Raw genomic sequence first — 16,764 nt, forward strand, 5'->3', positions numbered from 1 at the left:
CTGCACTTCTGCAGGCATCACATGCCCAACTCCTACATCTGTGAAACATGCAGACATCTGGGTCAAGAGTTACAACCTCAACTCCAGGGAGCGGTATGTTTGTAACTCTGGCTTCAAGCGTAAAGCCGGGACCTCCAGCCTGACCGAGTGCGTGTTTAACAAGACTGTGAACATCGCCCACTGGACCACTCCCAATCTCAAGTGCATCAGTAAGTGCACTGTCCCTCCGCCCCTTTTGCCAAGGCCACGCAGAGAGCAGACTGCACTGTGGGCAGCAGAATGAGGTGGCCTTGACATCTGGGTTGAGGACTGAGACTAAATAAACAAATGGGCTTCTAAACACACCTCCGGGAGGTGGAAATACATGGGTTTTGGGGTCACACAGTTCTGGGTTCAAGTCCTGGCTCTGCCACTTAACCATCTGTGAGACCTGGAGTGAGGGCCTTAATGTCTTGGATCTCTTCGTTCCTAATCTAGAAAATGGACCTGATGTCAACATTGTGGCTTGTAGGAGGATTAAGAGAAATCTGGTAAATATTAACTATTATTACCTCAGTGCTTTAAGATGATAGAAGCAAGAATTTGGCTACAGACAAAGGTGTGTGCTCACAGCATGCTTGTTTCCCAGAGAGCATTCCCGATTCCTCCCTAGGAGACAGCCTGCAAGGAAATCACTCCCCGTTCTCCTCCCCGGAGAGCAGCGCAGAGACCCACAGAGCAGAGACCCCCTTGGCCCAGTTATCATGTCTGGGGTCCCGCCAGAGCTCAAGACTGGGTGTGAGGAAAGATCTCCAGAATCCCTTTTTTTTTAACCATCCACAGCTGGATAACCACACCAGAAGTCAAACAATCTTGGAGTGGAAGCCAGTAGTGCTATTTTCAGGAATACTAAGCCCCATACTCTAGAAAAGGAAAGGTTAATCTGTGATCTTCCAAGAGAGTGATGATTTAACACACATTTATTGCACACGTGGTGCATGTCCAGCTGTGATACTTTCTCACGTAGTATTTGTGAAAATTCGCCACTCCTCTCTGGGCAAAGCAGACAAGCGGGGCTGTTCTACAGCAAACTCACAGCTGGGAGACTCCTTGAAAAACCAGACTCCCTCTGGCTTTTTGAATCTGTATTGAATCTGTAGCGCTGAGATCGCCCTGTACCCCTTCCCCTCCCGCTGCGTGGCCACCATGCAGGCATCAGAGGCCGGGCAAGGAGGGAGCCTTCTGCTTGTTGCAGAGGAATAGCTGGGCTGGGAACATGGCGCCCACGGCATCCTGGGGCCATTGGAGGGATAAGCTGGGTGAGGACGGGTCTGAGCAGTAACTTCTGGGAGAACACAGGTGTCTTCCTCGGTCTAGTCCGGGGACTCACTGGAACCATAGTCCAGGGGCAAAAATGAGGGCTTTCCACTGTAGGGAGAGTGACTGTTTCTTCAAAGTTCCAATTCCTCTGGGTGAATGAATCGAGGATGGCGAACTGAACAGGGTGGGTTGCAGGCGGGAGAGGAAAGAAGGGGGCGAGGCCTGGAATCTAGTACCCGAAGACTGGAGGAAGCTTTAGGTCTCATCCCCAAAGCCCCCACCTTTTACCACTAACAGCTGCCTCCATTATTTTCCCCAACCTCTTGTGCCAAACACAATCCATCGCGTAATCATTTATTTTCCCACGCAAAAGCCAGCGTTATAAAGCTGAGTTGACATCGCTGCTATCATCCCAGCCAAAAATAAAACACACGTGATACTTAACTTATGCAGTCTTTCTGAAAGGCTAGAAAAAAATAGTGCGCAGTCTGTTTGCAATGGGAACTGCAGACTGATGCTTGTTTATCTCTTGTGCTTCTGGCCTAGCCTAGGGAGCCAGACGTGTCCACTTTAAATTTATATATTTATTTTTTATTTACATCCAGTTCTGAAGCCACACCAGGTTCCACCCTCAGGATCATAAATGCCATGTGGTTATCCTCTCTCTAGGAGACCCCTCCCTGACTCACCAAAGGCCACCCTCCACAGCAGCACCGACAGGGGTGACCCCAGAGCCAGACAGCCCCAACCCTTCTGGAAAAGGTAGGAATGTCACAGACTCTCTCCGGACTCTCATCCCCTAATGCCATCCGGTCCACAGAGAACCCTCAGATTCATGGACCACTGCCAGGGTTCCACTGCAAACACCTCTTATTCACGTCAAGAATGAGGATTGACATTAGTTTCATTTTCCCTTTTAAACCAAAGTAGCTTGATAGCCAGGCTTCACAGATACATAATTAATAAGAGTTTAAAATCCACTCTTAATAGGCCAGATCACACTTTGTGGGAGAAATGTAGCCTCAAGAACGGGGGAGGGTCTGAGGTTCTGAATGCCTTGCACGTCAGCCTTGCCAGGTCTCATGGGCGCTGGCAGAAAACCTGACCCTCCTGGGTCAGAGATGGAGGACTTTCCTACCCGGCACCACAGGCAACAGGACTGTCAGCAGGTTTCATCAAGTCCCTCGTCCCCACATGCCTTAAGCAGGCCTAAACAGATGCCCGTACAGGCAGCCTACGTCACTGGAGGGGAAGCCTGAGCAGGAACCTGAGTGTTTCACTGCTGGCATGAACATGTCTGCCTTGTGTTCCAGGGGGAGGCACTGTCTCCACCTTCCAAGGCCATCTAAGCATCCTTGAAAAGACGGTGTCAGGAAAGGGCCGTCAGTGCCCTGCTAGCAAGGTGTGCAGAACCGGGAGAGACCCAGGCAGAGCCGTCTCCCAATAACCTGTGATTGCTTTAGTACAGACGCTTGCATGAAGCTGCCAGGGTTCTGCATTTCCACCGAGTCTTAGGTAAACTCTACCCCAATTTCCTCAGCACCGTCCTGATGTTAAGAAAATCCGAGCTCTTGGAGGCTGAACATCCTGGGACAACGTGCGCTGTATCCTCTAATGCCCTCTCTTGACTCCTGGTTTTCTGTCGCCCATTACCCACTGTGAGGCTTTTCCTGGTCCCCGTCTCCTCCCTTCCCTCCAGGCACAGCCATCCCACTGTGGTTGACCGTGCTGCTCGGGCTGCCTCCCTGGAGAGCCGGTTCTTAACCGTGGATGCTCGTTGAAATCTCCTTGGAACTCTGGGTGGTCTGGGGAGCATCTGGGAATTAGGGTTCTAGAAGCTCTCCTGGGGACCCTTACTTAGGTGCCCAAGGCTGAGAACCACTGCTGAAGGGAGGATGGAGAGGCGGGAGCAAGGTTTCCTCCCAGTTACTTAGCCGATGACAAACGGAAGGAAGGGGCTGGAGTACCCAGAATCCCTTTGGTCCAAGTCACACCTGGTTTGGGTGGCCTCCCAGAGCCTTGCCTTCATGCCCCAAACACTTGGCAGACGCAGCTGCATAGTGAAACCTCAGACATGAGATTGATCTCCCAGGCAGGTACCATGGCCACGGGTGCCCACCCATGCTCTGCCCACGTGGCTGGGAGAGCGTGGGGAAGTGGCCCGACTGTATGGCCCGACAGCCTGGGATGCGGGGCTCACAGCCACCCTTGCACACCCTCTGCTCCAGGGCTGGGCTCCTAAGCACTGTACTGTCACAGTGGAAGACCCATTTTTCACAGAAAGAGAACAGCGGAGTTGTGCCACCACACTTTACACTTTGGGGCAGCCGTTGGCTAGTGAGGGATGGGGAGGTAAAGGACCTAAACATAAGGCAGGTGGCCCACCCTCCCCGAAATGGGGGCCAAGCCAGGACACATCCCTCAGGGCAAATCTCAGGTTCCCCTGATTTCAAATGTTTTGTGCAAACATGTAAAAAGTAAACTAAAATCAGCATCCCAATGTCTTTTGGCCAGTACAGTTCCACTGTTTATCTGAGCTGGGTCTCCTAGTAAACGCTTCTCTAGTGCCTGGTTCTACTCAGATCTTTGGGATGGTTAGTTTATGTGCCCCATGATAAATAACCATAAATCCTCCAGCGTCCTCAAAAGCCCCTTGGCCATTCCAGATGGATGAAGATGTTACCCACTCAAGGGGTTTTCCCCCAGAGCCGTGGAGGAGTTTGCTGGGGGCGGGCTGGCTGGGGCAGGCTCACGAGAGCCGGTGTTAGTATACTCTCTTCCAAAGCCAAGAAAAGACACTGTTCTCAATATTTTCGTTGTCCATGTCTTGCACTTCCCTGCAGAGCCAGCTTTTACTTCCAGGTCAGACACCACAGTGGCCACAAGGCTGGCTACTGGACCAGGCTCCAGGCTGATGCCATCCAAAGCTCCTTCTGCGGGGACCACAGGGGTAGTCAATAATGAGCCCTCCCAAGTCCCAGCTCAGACAACAGCCAAGGCTCCGGAACACACCCCCTCGGCCTCGCAGGACCCGCCCGGTTAGTGCTGGCTTTGCGTGCTGGAGGAGAGGGCAGCTCCCACAGGCTGCTTCTGAGTTGCAGATCCTGAGCAAGCGGATCGCATCACACCATCCAATCCAAAATCAGGATGACTGAGCAACCCTCTGCCTCCTGCTCTCTGCCACAGCCTTGGTTCTCTGTGCTCCACCCTGGCTCAGCTCAGTGGGGACAGAAAGCCTGTCTCCTACATGTGACAAGCCTCCCCGTATTAATTCACATGGCAGAGCCTTTGCCAAGAATCAGAATAAGATCTTCCTCCTCCCGATATGGGAGGCCAGAGGAAGCTTTCCTTGATCTGGAATCACAGTGTGTGGGATGGGGGAGCGCTCGGTAATCGGCATCTTCTCTAAGAGCGTATCTGATTCTTAAGCATGGCCCAGCATCAATCAAATCAATGACCCTGGTTCTGTGCTAAAGTGAGGCTGGTTTTGCTAGCCGTGACTCTCTCAAGGCTTTAAGATGGGAGCCAAATTGTCCAGGATTTGTCTTGCTTAGTGAGAAATTAGTGCCTTTAGGACCATGGCAATAACTGAGCTGCAATCTCTTCTCTGCAGGTGCATATCAGTACAATCCCAGAGCTGTGACTGGTAAGTATTTTCCTTTGTCCTGGTGGTGTTTATGCTCAGGGCATCTCAGTACCAGGGTGCTGGGCAGACCTGGCTTATGCCTGCTGTCCCAGCATGGTCACCAACAGCTCCCTCTTTCACTCTCAGAAGTGTCTCTGTTTAGGTAAGTTACATGATCGCCCTGTTTATGGAATTCTAACTTGACTATTTATCTTAATGTCGGTAGTTTCTCACTGTCAGGCTACTGGCGTAGAAGCCAGAGTTGGTGCATCCCATTACGCTGCCATATTCATTTAGTGCACGAGGAGTAAAGGGTTTATCTTTCAGACTGTATTATACCTCTCATCTCTCATAGCTGAAATACATTTGCTGCAGTTTATATGCTCAGCCTTTAACAGGAGCTACCCCTATATTATGTCATTCATCTATTCAAACAATATAAATTGAGTTCCTATCCTGTGCCAGATATGGTCCTAAGCTGCAACGAAATGCAGATTTCTCATTAAAAAGCAAATGGCACTTTACATGTCCTTCAGCTTACGGAAGGTTAACGTATTGATTACCCACTCTGAACCCAGCAGAGTGCTCAGTACTGGAAGAAACAGAAACCACTGCCCAGGAATAAGGAATTGACATTCTCACTTCAAAACTACCTTCAGCAGATGCAGGCACACGGCACATCAAATACACTACCCCGCGGCTTAACTAGTTTGCACGGACTGCCAAGAAATGACGATTCCCTGGATGTTCACAGAGGACACATTTAAAATTGAAGTATAGTTGACTTACAATATTACATTAGTTTCAGGCGTACAGCATAGTGATTCAGTAATTTTGCAGATTATACTCCATTTACGTTATTATAAGATAATGGTTATAATTCCCTGTGCTGTGCAGTATATCCTTATTGTTTATCTATTTTACGTATGTTTTGTATCTGTTAATCCCTTACCCCTAATCTGCCCCTCCCCCTTCCCTCTCTCTTTTGGTAACCACAAGTCTGTTTTCTCTGTGAGGCTGTTCCTGTTTTACAAATACATTCATTTGTATTATTTTTTAGATTCCACATATGTGATATCATACAGTATTTTCTCTTTCTCTGTCTGACTTATTTCACTAAGCATAATATTCTCTAGGCCCATCCACACTGCTGCAAATGGTAGAATTTCATTTTTTTTTTTAATGGCTGAGCAATATTCCATTGTATATATATATATACCACCTCTTTATCCGTTCATTTGTGGATGGACACTTGGGTTGCTTCCATGTCTTGGCTTGGAAAATATTGCTGCTATGAACATTGGGCTGCACGTATATTTTCAAATTAGTATTTTCATTTTTTCCAGACATATAGGCAGGAGTGGGATTGCTGGATCATATGGTAGTTCTGTTTTTAGTTTTTTGAGGAAGCGCCAGACTGTTCTCCATAGTGGCTGCACCAATTTGCGTTCCCACCAATAGTGTAGGAGGGTTCCCTTTTCCCTGCACCCTCTCCAGCACTTGCTATTTGTAGACTTGTTGATGATGGCCATTCTGACGGGCGTGAGGTGACACTTCATTGTGGGTACAGAGGACCCTTTCATCACCCACACTGAATAGTGGCCACTGGCCACCTTGGCCGCCTTCCCCAGTGTAGACCCAACATCACTGTAGGTTGAAGTCAAGGTGGGGGCTCCTGGCCCTTCCGGGCTCCTGTGCAATCATCCACCTTTTCTCCCCTCTTTCCTCTGTCTCGCCAAATCTCTTTTCCTTTTTCTCCAATCCATGTGCCCCCTAGGAAACACAAAAGGGTGGAGAACATAGCAGTTGATATATTAATCCATTGTTTTGGTGATTCTGGTTTCTTTACTAAATTTGCCTGGAAATAACTGAGGAAGAGGCCAAGTTCAAATGGCTGAATTCAAATTGCTGTGTTATATCATTGGCTCAGGGGCGCTCTTCTCACTTGAGTTGGAGTCTGCAGTTTTTATTCTCAATAAGAAGAAACACGAAGCAGCATTGTGAAAGTGGAACTACAGTTAACATCAGCTTGCCTTTTCCAATAAATCTCTCCATGAACAGTAAATGCATGCCAACCTGATTAGTCAACATGAAGGAATAGTTTAACGGAGTCACATAAAAAAATTTTGTCTTTTAGTCATAATGATGATTAATGTTAAGTCTAAAAACTCAAAACAAATTCCACTAATTTCCCATGTTTTCCATTACTTTTTTTGGAACAACTTTTCTATGCTTATTTTTATTTACTTAGGTGGAACTAGTTATGTTTCTGTAACTTTAGTATCTCTTCTGATTACAATATCATTGCAAAAATATCAGGAAAAAAAACTTTTTAAAAAAGAAAATAAGGTTATCTACAATCCTAAAGTATTACCTAATACTTCGGTATATAGTCTTCAAGACTTTTCTGTGCGTATGGATACACACATGGCTTACTGGAAATTTTTTTTTGTTTTTATGTCAACCATCTTTTTTTACTTAAGACATTGTAGCCATCTTTCCACATTAACAAATGTAGATTTCATAGTTTTAAAAAGCTGAATAATATTCCATTGTGTGGGTATGCCACATTTTAATTTTCTACTGATAAGAGATTTAGATTAACATTTTAAAAATTATTTTAAACAATACTTTAGTGAATACTGTATATGTATTTCCTATTTCCTTAGAATAAATTTCTAGTAGTGGACTTAGAGAGTCAAAGGAAACGGTCTTCTCCAAAGCTTCTGTTACACGTGCTAACTGCCCTTGAGAAAAACTTCACCCACTTCCTCTTCTATCCTGCAGAGAATCTGGGTATTTCCCCTCATATTTAGCTGTTCTTCAGGAAAGTTCTATTTTTAAGGCCACGTCATGGGTGATTCATCCTTGTACGCACGGCTGTGTGCTGTCCGTATAGGTGCAGGTCTGAAAAGCTCAACAATTCAGGAGATGAATGTGCCTCCTGGTCCACAGTGAGATTCCTGGGTCCCCAGACGGTCGGGGCTGTCATCTTACACACAGGGCACATAGGTGATTCTTTTGCAGGGAGATTTCACAATAGTAAGGCAAACTGGCCAAATCTGCTTGGCGCTTATGATTGATACAAATGTTTTAAAGATAGTTCTGTTCAGCTTGCCCTCAGGCTCAGCCCTCTCGCTTCCATGTGAAGATCCCACCCTCTCTAACAATCTCAAGCCATCGTGCCTCGGGTCCTCCACCCTCAAGTCCCCCTCCCAATGCTGGTCCTTTCAACTCCAACGAAACATGTGTTTCCCTTGTCCTAAACTGTTACCTTATTCTCTTCTAATCTGTAACACCTGCCTCATGACACCCTTCTTAACACCACTGTAAAAAGTTGCAAGTAAAAAAACATAGTAAAGATGAAATTGGAAGAAAAATGGCACTGCCTTCTATTGTTTCTAAATCAGGATTCTGTGAAGGTGGAGAAAAGGGGGACATTGTGGCGGGGACAACTGAGGAGGATCCCTGACCTATTTACCCACCTTCGGGTTTACAGCAGCTTCCTCTCCTCCTGGGGTGCTGGTGCCCTCGCCCTGATGCTCACGCCCAGCTTCTGATTGCTGAGGCCCTTACTTCCTCCTCCAGCCTCACTCCTGTCCCTGCCCAGTCACCCATGCCACACTGATCGGGAAGGACGAGGATAAAGATAATGCGAATGGGGACGGTTTGAACTGGCAGTGTTGGTGGGAAAGGAGTGTCCTTTGTGCCCAGACGTAGAATAGGCTGAACAGCTGGACCTCAGGGAACTGTTAGTAACGGTGAGCTGGCTAGGAAGGCATCTGGATCTCGCTGCAGGAATGTAAACTGTAAAGAATTTTCAGTCTCAGAAACAAATCTGCTGCCGGGCCTTCGAGCTCAATGCCAACTCAATTCTGCTCTCTTTCTAGCGGCCATCTCCACGTCAGTCGCCGTGCTCTGTGGAGTGTGCGTGGTATGTCTTCTGGTACGTTACGTACGTTACATACGGTCAAGGTGAGTAGACAGAAGACTCACACCGCACAAGATGCTTCCTCCCCCAAGAAAAGGGCTGCATGGATGACCCCGGGCCTGCCCTGTCCAAGGAAGACCCCCTTTCCTGGCTGTAGACACAGGCACTTCCATGCATGCTGTCTGTGTTTGCCAAAAGGAGTGTCGGGGCTGAGCGGTCACTGAGTCGGGCCTGTGCCCTTCACTTTCCAAAGCAGCCTGCAGGCCACTGGTCAGAACCAGGCAGCCAGAAGCCAACAGATGACACGGGGCCAATTCACCGAAAGCCGATTCAGAAGGAAAGAAGGTTCCAAATAACCAATCTGATGGATCTGCAATTCTGATGATACAGTCACGAATGTATTCTTCTTGAATGTACTCGTTAAATACAGATATGCTTCCCCATAAATAGGTTCATTCATGTTGGCCTTGGAATTTCTAACACTTGAAATTCTATATTTCAGCAGTAGTGGCAAGATTGCTTCTGCCACTTGCTGAAATTTCAGTTTTTATTATTTTTCTAATCTTTACGCATTTTTACTATTCCTTCGTAAAAGCCTCAAGTGGCATATTAGCCTTGATTTTGTACTTCCATCAGTTAGTAGCCAGTATTTTAGAATTCCACAGTGAGATGGCTGTTCCAGACATATCAGGTGTGTTGAAACTAAACTTTTGGTCACTAGTTATAAAATATTTTTTTCTAAATATTATCTCAATACAAAGACTATATCACCCTTCGAGCCTAACTTTGACAAAATGAACATTCCATGAAATGCTACTGTAAAGCCAAAATGAAAAACAGCCATCAAAAACTTCACACAAATCTTCAAAAGCTGTTAATACCACCCCAAGCAAAAGAAATGCCACAAACCTCACAGTTTAGAAATCAAAGTAAGGTTGATATTTTACCTAAAAATTCATCAAAAAATCCCCCCAAGTGCTAAAATATTAGCAAAACAGAAAATGACTTTTAAAAGGATTTTAAGAATACCATTACAAGTAAATAATTTCCACATAAAATGTTGTATTTGGAATTACATTCTTAGGAGATTATAATGAATATATATGTTTTTTAATTTCCTTCCATTATTTATTTTAGTCTTTGGGTGCACCCCACAGCAATGTGGGATCTTAGCTCCCCGACCAGGGATCAAACCCACGCCTCCTGCATTGGAAGGCAGAATCTTAACCACTGGACCACTGGGGAAGTCCCAATAATGAATATATTCATTGACTATATTAGAAAAGAATATATACACGATCTTTTTTAAGAATACATTAAAATATATTTTTTAAAGGGATTTGTAAATTTGATATATATGGCCAATAAATATGCTCATAAAAGGAAAACATCAATATTCACTCAATATATTATGGAAAATCATAAATATATCTATAAGAAGAATTGGTAAACCTGATAAGTGTGACTACTTGGGCATTTGGTGAGTCGATTCTTGCCATAAACTGATAATTTGCAAATAAGTTATTAGGTAGATTTGTCATTCAACAAGTTGGCTTTTAGAAAATTGTTTTTGGTAAATTGGCCTAGAGTCCTAATTTACAGTTTAGCCCTCACTCCAAGGAACTCAAAGTGCTTACTCTAAAATGTCCTAAAAGTTGCTTATCCTCAGGAGGTAGACTGTATAATCCACAGACCCACATACTCAGGGCCTAAAACACATGTCCAACGACAGACAGGGAACTGTGGAATTAAGATGCTCTGCATCCCCTACTCTTGGCTTCTCAAGGACTGATTAATATGTGGTTTTTTCTTTGTTTTTTTTTTTAAATTAACTAATCTTTTTCTTTTTTATTTTTTTGCTGTACGCGGGCCTCTCACTGTTGTGGCCTCTCCCGTTGCGGAGCACAGGCTCCGGACACGCAGGCTCTGCAGGCCATGGCTCACAGGTCCAGCCGCTCCGCGGCATGTGGGATCTTCCCGGACCGGGGCACGAACCCGTGTCCCCTGCATCAGCAGGCAGACTCTCAACCACTGTGCCACCAGGGAAGCCCTAACTAATCTATTTCTTTATATCTGGCTGCGTTGGGTCTTCATTACTGTGCACGGGCTTTCTCTAGTTGAGGTGAGCAGGGGCTACTCTTTGTTGCAGAGCACGGGCTTCTCATTACGGTGGCTTCTCTTGTTGCGAAGCACGGGCTCTAGGCATGTGGGTTTCAGTAGCTGCGGTACGCGGGCTTCAGTAGTTGTGACTTATGGGCTCTAGACTGCAGGCTCAGTATTTGTGGTGCATGGCTTAGTTGCTCCGCGGCATGTGGGAGCTTCCTGGACCAGTGCTCGAACCCGTGTCCCCTGCATTGGCAGGCAGATTCTTAACCACTGCGCCACCAGGGAAGTCCAACATTTGTTTATTTATTTAACACTTACTAAGTAAATGTCAGGAGCTGTTTTAAAAGCTTTGTAACCATTACACCATTTTTATTAAGACTGTCACACCTGGCTTAGCCGGGCTCCTGGTGACTCACTCCTTCCACGGTGCCTGGCATTTGAACCACCACCTTTAGCAGAGGGAGGATTGGCAAGGTGTGGGAGGCCACTCCAAGAGCATTGGTAAACTTTGGTGGACAAAGGGCTTAAAATACAAAATAAGATTTAAATACCACCTGTGAGTGGAGGCAATCTAGGTGCTCTCCATCTGAACACCTAGAATGAACTATCTTTTGACCTAATCTCTCTTTTCAAAACCTGTGAATTACCTGCTTTACAGGCAAGCTTACCAGATACCCAGTGTTGAAATGGAAAGCATGGAGGTCGTGCCAAAGACTGGGGGAACCGACGCCAGAGGGAAGGGCACAGAAAACGAACCACACGACCTAGGAGGCTCCAGGGGACGCCAAGGACAGCAAAGGCCACAGTGAAGGCCCAGCTCTGCTCCAGCCAAAGAGGACCTAGAGAAGCCTTGGGGTGGCGGCCTCGGGGAAAAGCCCGCCAGGGTGAGAAAACATCCTGGTACCATTTTACCAACTGGCCAGCTCAGGCACCGCCCGTATGAGTGGGTTCTCTGGGTTCAGGACGGACACTCGCTCCCTGCCCTGGGGCACAGGGCCCAGTCCCCAAAGTCCCAGCGGTCGACACTTTCCCAGGAGAGAATGAAGGTCTCAGGTCTTACTATCAGGGCTTTTATTTCATCATGACATTCATTCAGAACAGCTTATCCACTCGACTCTCTCTCCCATTCCTCACCGGGACCTGCAGTTTACAAAGAAAAGAAATACGCTCGAGGCTCCAAGTGAATTACGAGGCTCCTCCTGGCTTGGGAGATGTTTACGAGGATGACACCAGCATTTCAGCTCCTAAAACCTCTCTCTCAGCTAGGTGCTCTGCACACATTGAAAGGGAACAGAGAGATTGTGCCCAGTGAATCCTCTTGACTTAAACGTTCAGAAAGAAAACTGAACTTGGTGACATTTTCTATAGATGTGCATTTATATTTATATCCTTGTCTTTTATAGCTACATATTATAAGATTTGTATTTTGAAATTGTGTCTTGTATAAACAAAATAAAATGTCTATTTTCAATACCAAAAAAAATGCACTGAAAGAATCACGAGAAATGTACCACAAATAAAAAAAGGAGATCAGGAATGCAGAGTCCCAAATGGTTGAGTTCAGCTTTTCTTTCTCAAAGGAGAAAAAAAAGTCTTGTCTGAATCCGAGTCAGATCACAGTTTTGGAGAATTTTTAATAGCATTTCCACGTCAGAAGCAACGGGTGGCAGGTTGTGGCCCAGGCATGCCTGGTGCACACACTGTCTCTTTCTCTACAGTGTTCTTTTCTTTCATGCTTTGATGCTTATAACTTTTGTTTATAAAATCATGGGCCTGGTCCCACCTCCTCTTTTTACAGATGGGAAAACTGAGGCCTAGAGAAGTGACTTGCCCAAGGCCATGCGGCTCAATTAATGCCAGAGTCTGAACAGAGTCTGAACAAGGCAGGTGCAGGGGTAGGTCTATAAACCAGGTGTCAGCTGCCCCATCACACGGCACAAGCATACAGGAGGTGGGGCATAGGCACAGCAACAAATTCACAAGCTGCCGCGGCTCTCAAAGTACCATTTCTTATAAACTTCTTCATGTCATGAATTTAGATGGCTTCATCAAAAGTAGGGCTTCCCTGGTGGCGCAGTGGTTGAGAGTCTGCCTGCCGATGCAGGGGACACGGATTCGTGCCCCAGTCCGGGAAGATCCCACATGCCGTGGAGCGGCTGGGCCTGTGAGCCATGGCCGCTGAGGCTGCGTGTCCGGAGCCTGTGCTCTGCAACGGGAGAGGCCACAACAGTGAGAGGCCCGCGTACCGCAAAAAAAAAAAAGTAAAGGAAGGGGGACTTCCCTGGTAGCGCAGTGGTTTAGAATCTGCCTCCCAATGCAGGGGACACAGGCTCAAGCCCTGGTCTGGGAAGATCCCACACGCCGCGGTGCAACTAAGCCTGACTATTGAGCCTGCGCTCTAGAGCTCGCAAGCCACAACTACTGAAGCCTGCGCACCTAGAGCCCGTGCTCCACAAGAGAAGCCACCGCAATGAGAAGCCTGCGCACCGTAACGAAGAGTAGCCCCCGCTCGCCACAACTAGAGAAAGCCCGCGCACAGCAACGAAGACCCAACGCAGCCAAAAATAAATAAATAAATTTATTTTTTTTAAAAAGTGAAGGAAGGAAGGGGAGGAATTTTAAATGGCTGCTTTGGGGATTTCAGAGCCACACCATTTTCACTACCTGCAAATATCTGTTTCAACAAGTAGGAAAACTCATTGCTAACACATGAGCTGGGCCATTCTATTCACTATTGGCCTTAAGTACTTGATTATCCTGAACCTGCCTGATTACCTAAACTTTTTGCTTCTCTCTTCAGCTGCTTGCCCCTAAGTTTCTAGAGTTTACCATTAACTGGATCCAGTTTGTTCTTACAAGAATCTTTAAGTGTATGACCCTTGTTATTTTAAAACTAATTAGACAGGAAAAAAAAAAGAGCAGATGTTCAGTGGAGCCAGGAATCTGAAAGGTTTCTATGGGATGGAAGAGGGCTGAGTCACAGGGATAGTTCAAGGATTTATGGTTCAAAATCACCATCATCTTTGGAAGAGTGAGTGACATGATGACCTCTGGGGGGCAGCGGGGTGCTGTTTTGAAGATGCAGAATCACCCGGTTCAGGTCCAGCACGGAAGTCTGCGATCTACCAGGCACCAACCAAGTTCAAGCTGGGTAAATTATATGACAAAAATTAGATCTAGACATAGAAGCAGGGCTGGGTGGAGCTGAGGTCTAAAAGGACCAAGAGGGGTTGGGTAGGGACAGATCAATCAATCAATCAGGACCTTTTTTCTTTCTTCCTTTTTTTTTTAAGTCTAAAGGGGTAAAATGAATTCTCTTACCAGGTGGTGTAGTCCTTCTAGGGAAATGTTTAAGTAACCTGTACGATCCCAGAACATACCATGGCCTCAGAATTTATCCATCAAGCAGTGATGAACATCTTGAAAAGAACTGTGCTTTCATCTTTGAATTCTCAGAGACTGACGCAGTGCCCTGAAGGTCATTAACAGATGCTAGATCAATACACTAAAAGATTCCTAATCACAGTAAGGCCAAATTTTCTGAGACAGGGTAGCAGGTTCTCAGGCAAAGCTACAAAGGAAGTGATCTGGGAGGCACTCAGCCACTTGTCTTTTTGCACCCATCTCCCTAGCCTTCTTTGACAGCTCCAAGCACTGCTTCAAGTTCTACATCTGGCCCCTATTTTTACACACAAATAGTGACTGACGCCCAGAGGGCTTGGCCTGGGAGGACACAAGGTGACCTGGAAGTGAGGAATAGACATGGAAACCGTAACAACGTATGCTGGAAGGGCAGATAAACGGTATGCGGGGGTCTCAGATGCACCTCTTATGTGGCATCAGGACCCCCTTCCTACTCCCTCCCACCTGCCCCCACCTGTAGGCTGCCTGCGAGAGTTCTCCAAAAACTACCACTTCCCCTCTCCTACCCGGAAGCCCCAATCCAGCCAACCTGGGAGGGTCCTGCAGAAAGACCTGGTGTGCGGTTACCTCCTCCAGTTACCTGTCACCGCATCACAGGCCACCCCAACAGCAGCTCTGCACCACCACTGTTACTGTCTCTGGGGGCTGACTGGGCTCAGCCAGGCAGTTCTGCTCTGTGTCATCAACTCGGCTGCATTCAGTTAGTGGCTGGGCTGAGGTGAAGGTCTAAGAAGGCCTCACTCACTGCCTGGGGCCCCAGTGCTCCCCTGTGTAAACTCTCCACGTGGCTAGCCTGGGCTTCCTCACAGCATGGTGGCCTCGGGACAGCCAGACTGCTTACAGGTGGCTGAAAGAAGAGCCACCAGGCACCTCAAAGGTAGGACCTGGCACACTTGATGGGCACATCTGTTGCATTTTATTGGTCAAAGCAAGTCGCCAGGCCACCCAGCCCCAAGGGGAGGGGGATGACAAAAAAGGAGGAAAGGAATCAAGGGAAACCATCTTTGGAGATTATACCAGAGTACTTCCCAGGGGCACCAGAGAAGTGGCATTTATCTTTCGATTCTTGGCACTCCATAAATCCAGGAAATGTTGGACAAATGAGTGAAGAGAATGATCGGGGGTCAGTATCTGCCAGGCACTGAGAAGAGTCGATCTTTTTATTTTTACTTTTTAGTGGACAAGGTACACAGGACCCAAAGGGATTTGCAAGTTCTACAGCTGTTAGGTCTTTAGCCCAGATGATGTCACCAGCTGGCTACAAACCTACATAATTCACATTTTCCCCTCCTCTCTCATTTCCTGTGCTCCACCACATTTGTCATGAAGAAAACTGATTGCCCATCATCTTTTTTTTATCTTAACTTGATTTTCCTTGATCAATAAATAAGACTTTGACTTTCATCTTTTTAAACCCTCTCTAGACATTAGGAAGTAGGAGAACAGGGACCAAAAAGGCACATTTAAGGGTTTCTCCGTGCTCCTAATTGCCCAATCCACTTTCTTCAATTCTGGCCTCAGAATTTTGAGAACGTAGCCGAGAATCTTGAGTTTGCTTGTTTTCCCATAAGACTCTTGAGGTTGCTTGTTTTCCTGTAAGACTGTGCTCCTTGAAGGCAAGAGCAGCCTGATTCAGATCAGAGCATCCCCAACACCTCACACTGTGGGAACCTATGAGGAATTCAACATGTGACTGTTTTCACAGAATTTATAAATATATGGCACTACACTTATGAGGGAATTGTGGTTCACACTGTTCTCCCCTAAGGGCCTGTCTAAAAATCCACCCATGCTACTTTTGTGGTCTTGAGCTATCTGGGATGTAACACTCCCTCTTCTCCAATTTGGGGACCCGCCACCGTGTGGGGCAACCTCCCTCCCACAACGCAGAAAGGCCAATATCCCCTCCACCAACTCCCACCAGGTGTGGGCCCCAGAGCCACATGAGGCCCATCAGATGCCCTCACCTGGTGAGAAGCGTTGACTATGGGATGAAGGAACACAACAGAACTGATGGAGCAGCGCCCAGCAAGGCTTCAGGGGCATCCAACGTTGTCAGGTTGCCTGTTTCCTAGCTCTCCAGACTGCTGTGGTTCCTACCTGTTTCCCTAGCCTAATCCTCCAACATCCTGTGATTCTACGAGCCCCCAACACTCTTCCAATACATCTTCTCTTTCCTTGTTACAGATTCAGTTTTCATTACTTGTCACTGAGAAGGTCGCACCAGTATGGAATTTGGTACTAGTAACAGGTATTGCAAATTACAGAGAAGTAGGGAAAGAAGGAATAGTTTTGAATGGTTATCTGCCTTAGAGAGGGCAGAAAACAGCGTAAGCTCGGCTAGCAGCCTGAGATGGGACTCCAGTGGCCCAGGGCAGGC

The 16,764-nt window shown here is 46.8% G+C and overlaps 1 protein-coding gene across 5 annotated transcripts in view; it reads left to right on the forward strand.

Moving 5' to 3' along the window:
* The window catches only part of IL15RA (interleukin 15 receptor subunit alpha), a 29,012-nt gene extending 16,506 nt beyond the window's left edge, over positions 1 to 12,506 (forward strand). The window contains exons 2-7 of one of the 5 annotated variants that reach the window (XM_033409169.2): positions 15 to 209; positions 1,969 to 2,061; positions 4,143 to 4,337; positions 4,913 to 4,945; positions 8,815 to 8,899; positions 11,620 to 12,506. In XM_033409169.2, coding sequence (XP_033265060.1) covers positions 15 to 209; positions 1,969 to 2,061; positions 4,143 to 4,337; positions 4,913 to 4,945; positions 8,815 to 8,899; positions 11,620 to 11,770 — 752 coding nt within the window. In that variant the 3' untranslated portion in view covers positions 11,771 to 12,506. The remainder of the gene's footprint in view (positions 1 to 14; positions 210 to 1,968; positions 2,062 to 4,142; positions 4,338 to 4,912; positions 4,946 to 8,814; positions 8,900 to 11,619) is intronic. The other 4 variants (XM_033409171.2, XM_033409172.2, XM_033409170.2 and 1 more) reach the window with 4 other exon arrangements.
* Positions 12,507 to 16,764: the final 4,258 nt, after the last annotated feature.

Source organism: Orcinus orca, chromosome 2 (assembly GCF_937001465.1).
Source record: "Orcinus orca chromosome 2, mOrcOrc1.1, whole genome shotgun sequence".
Lineage (NCBI taxonomy): Eukaryota > Metazoa > Chordata > Mammalia > Artiodactyla > Delphinidae > Orcinus > Orcinus orca.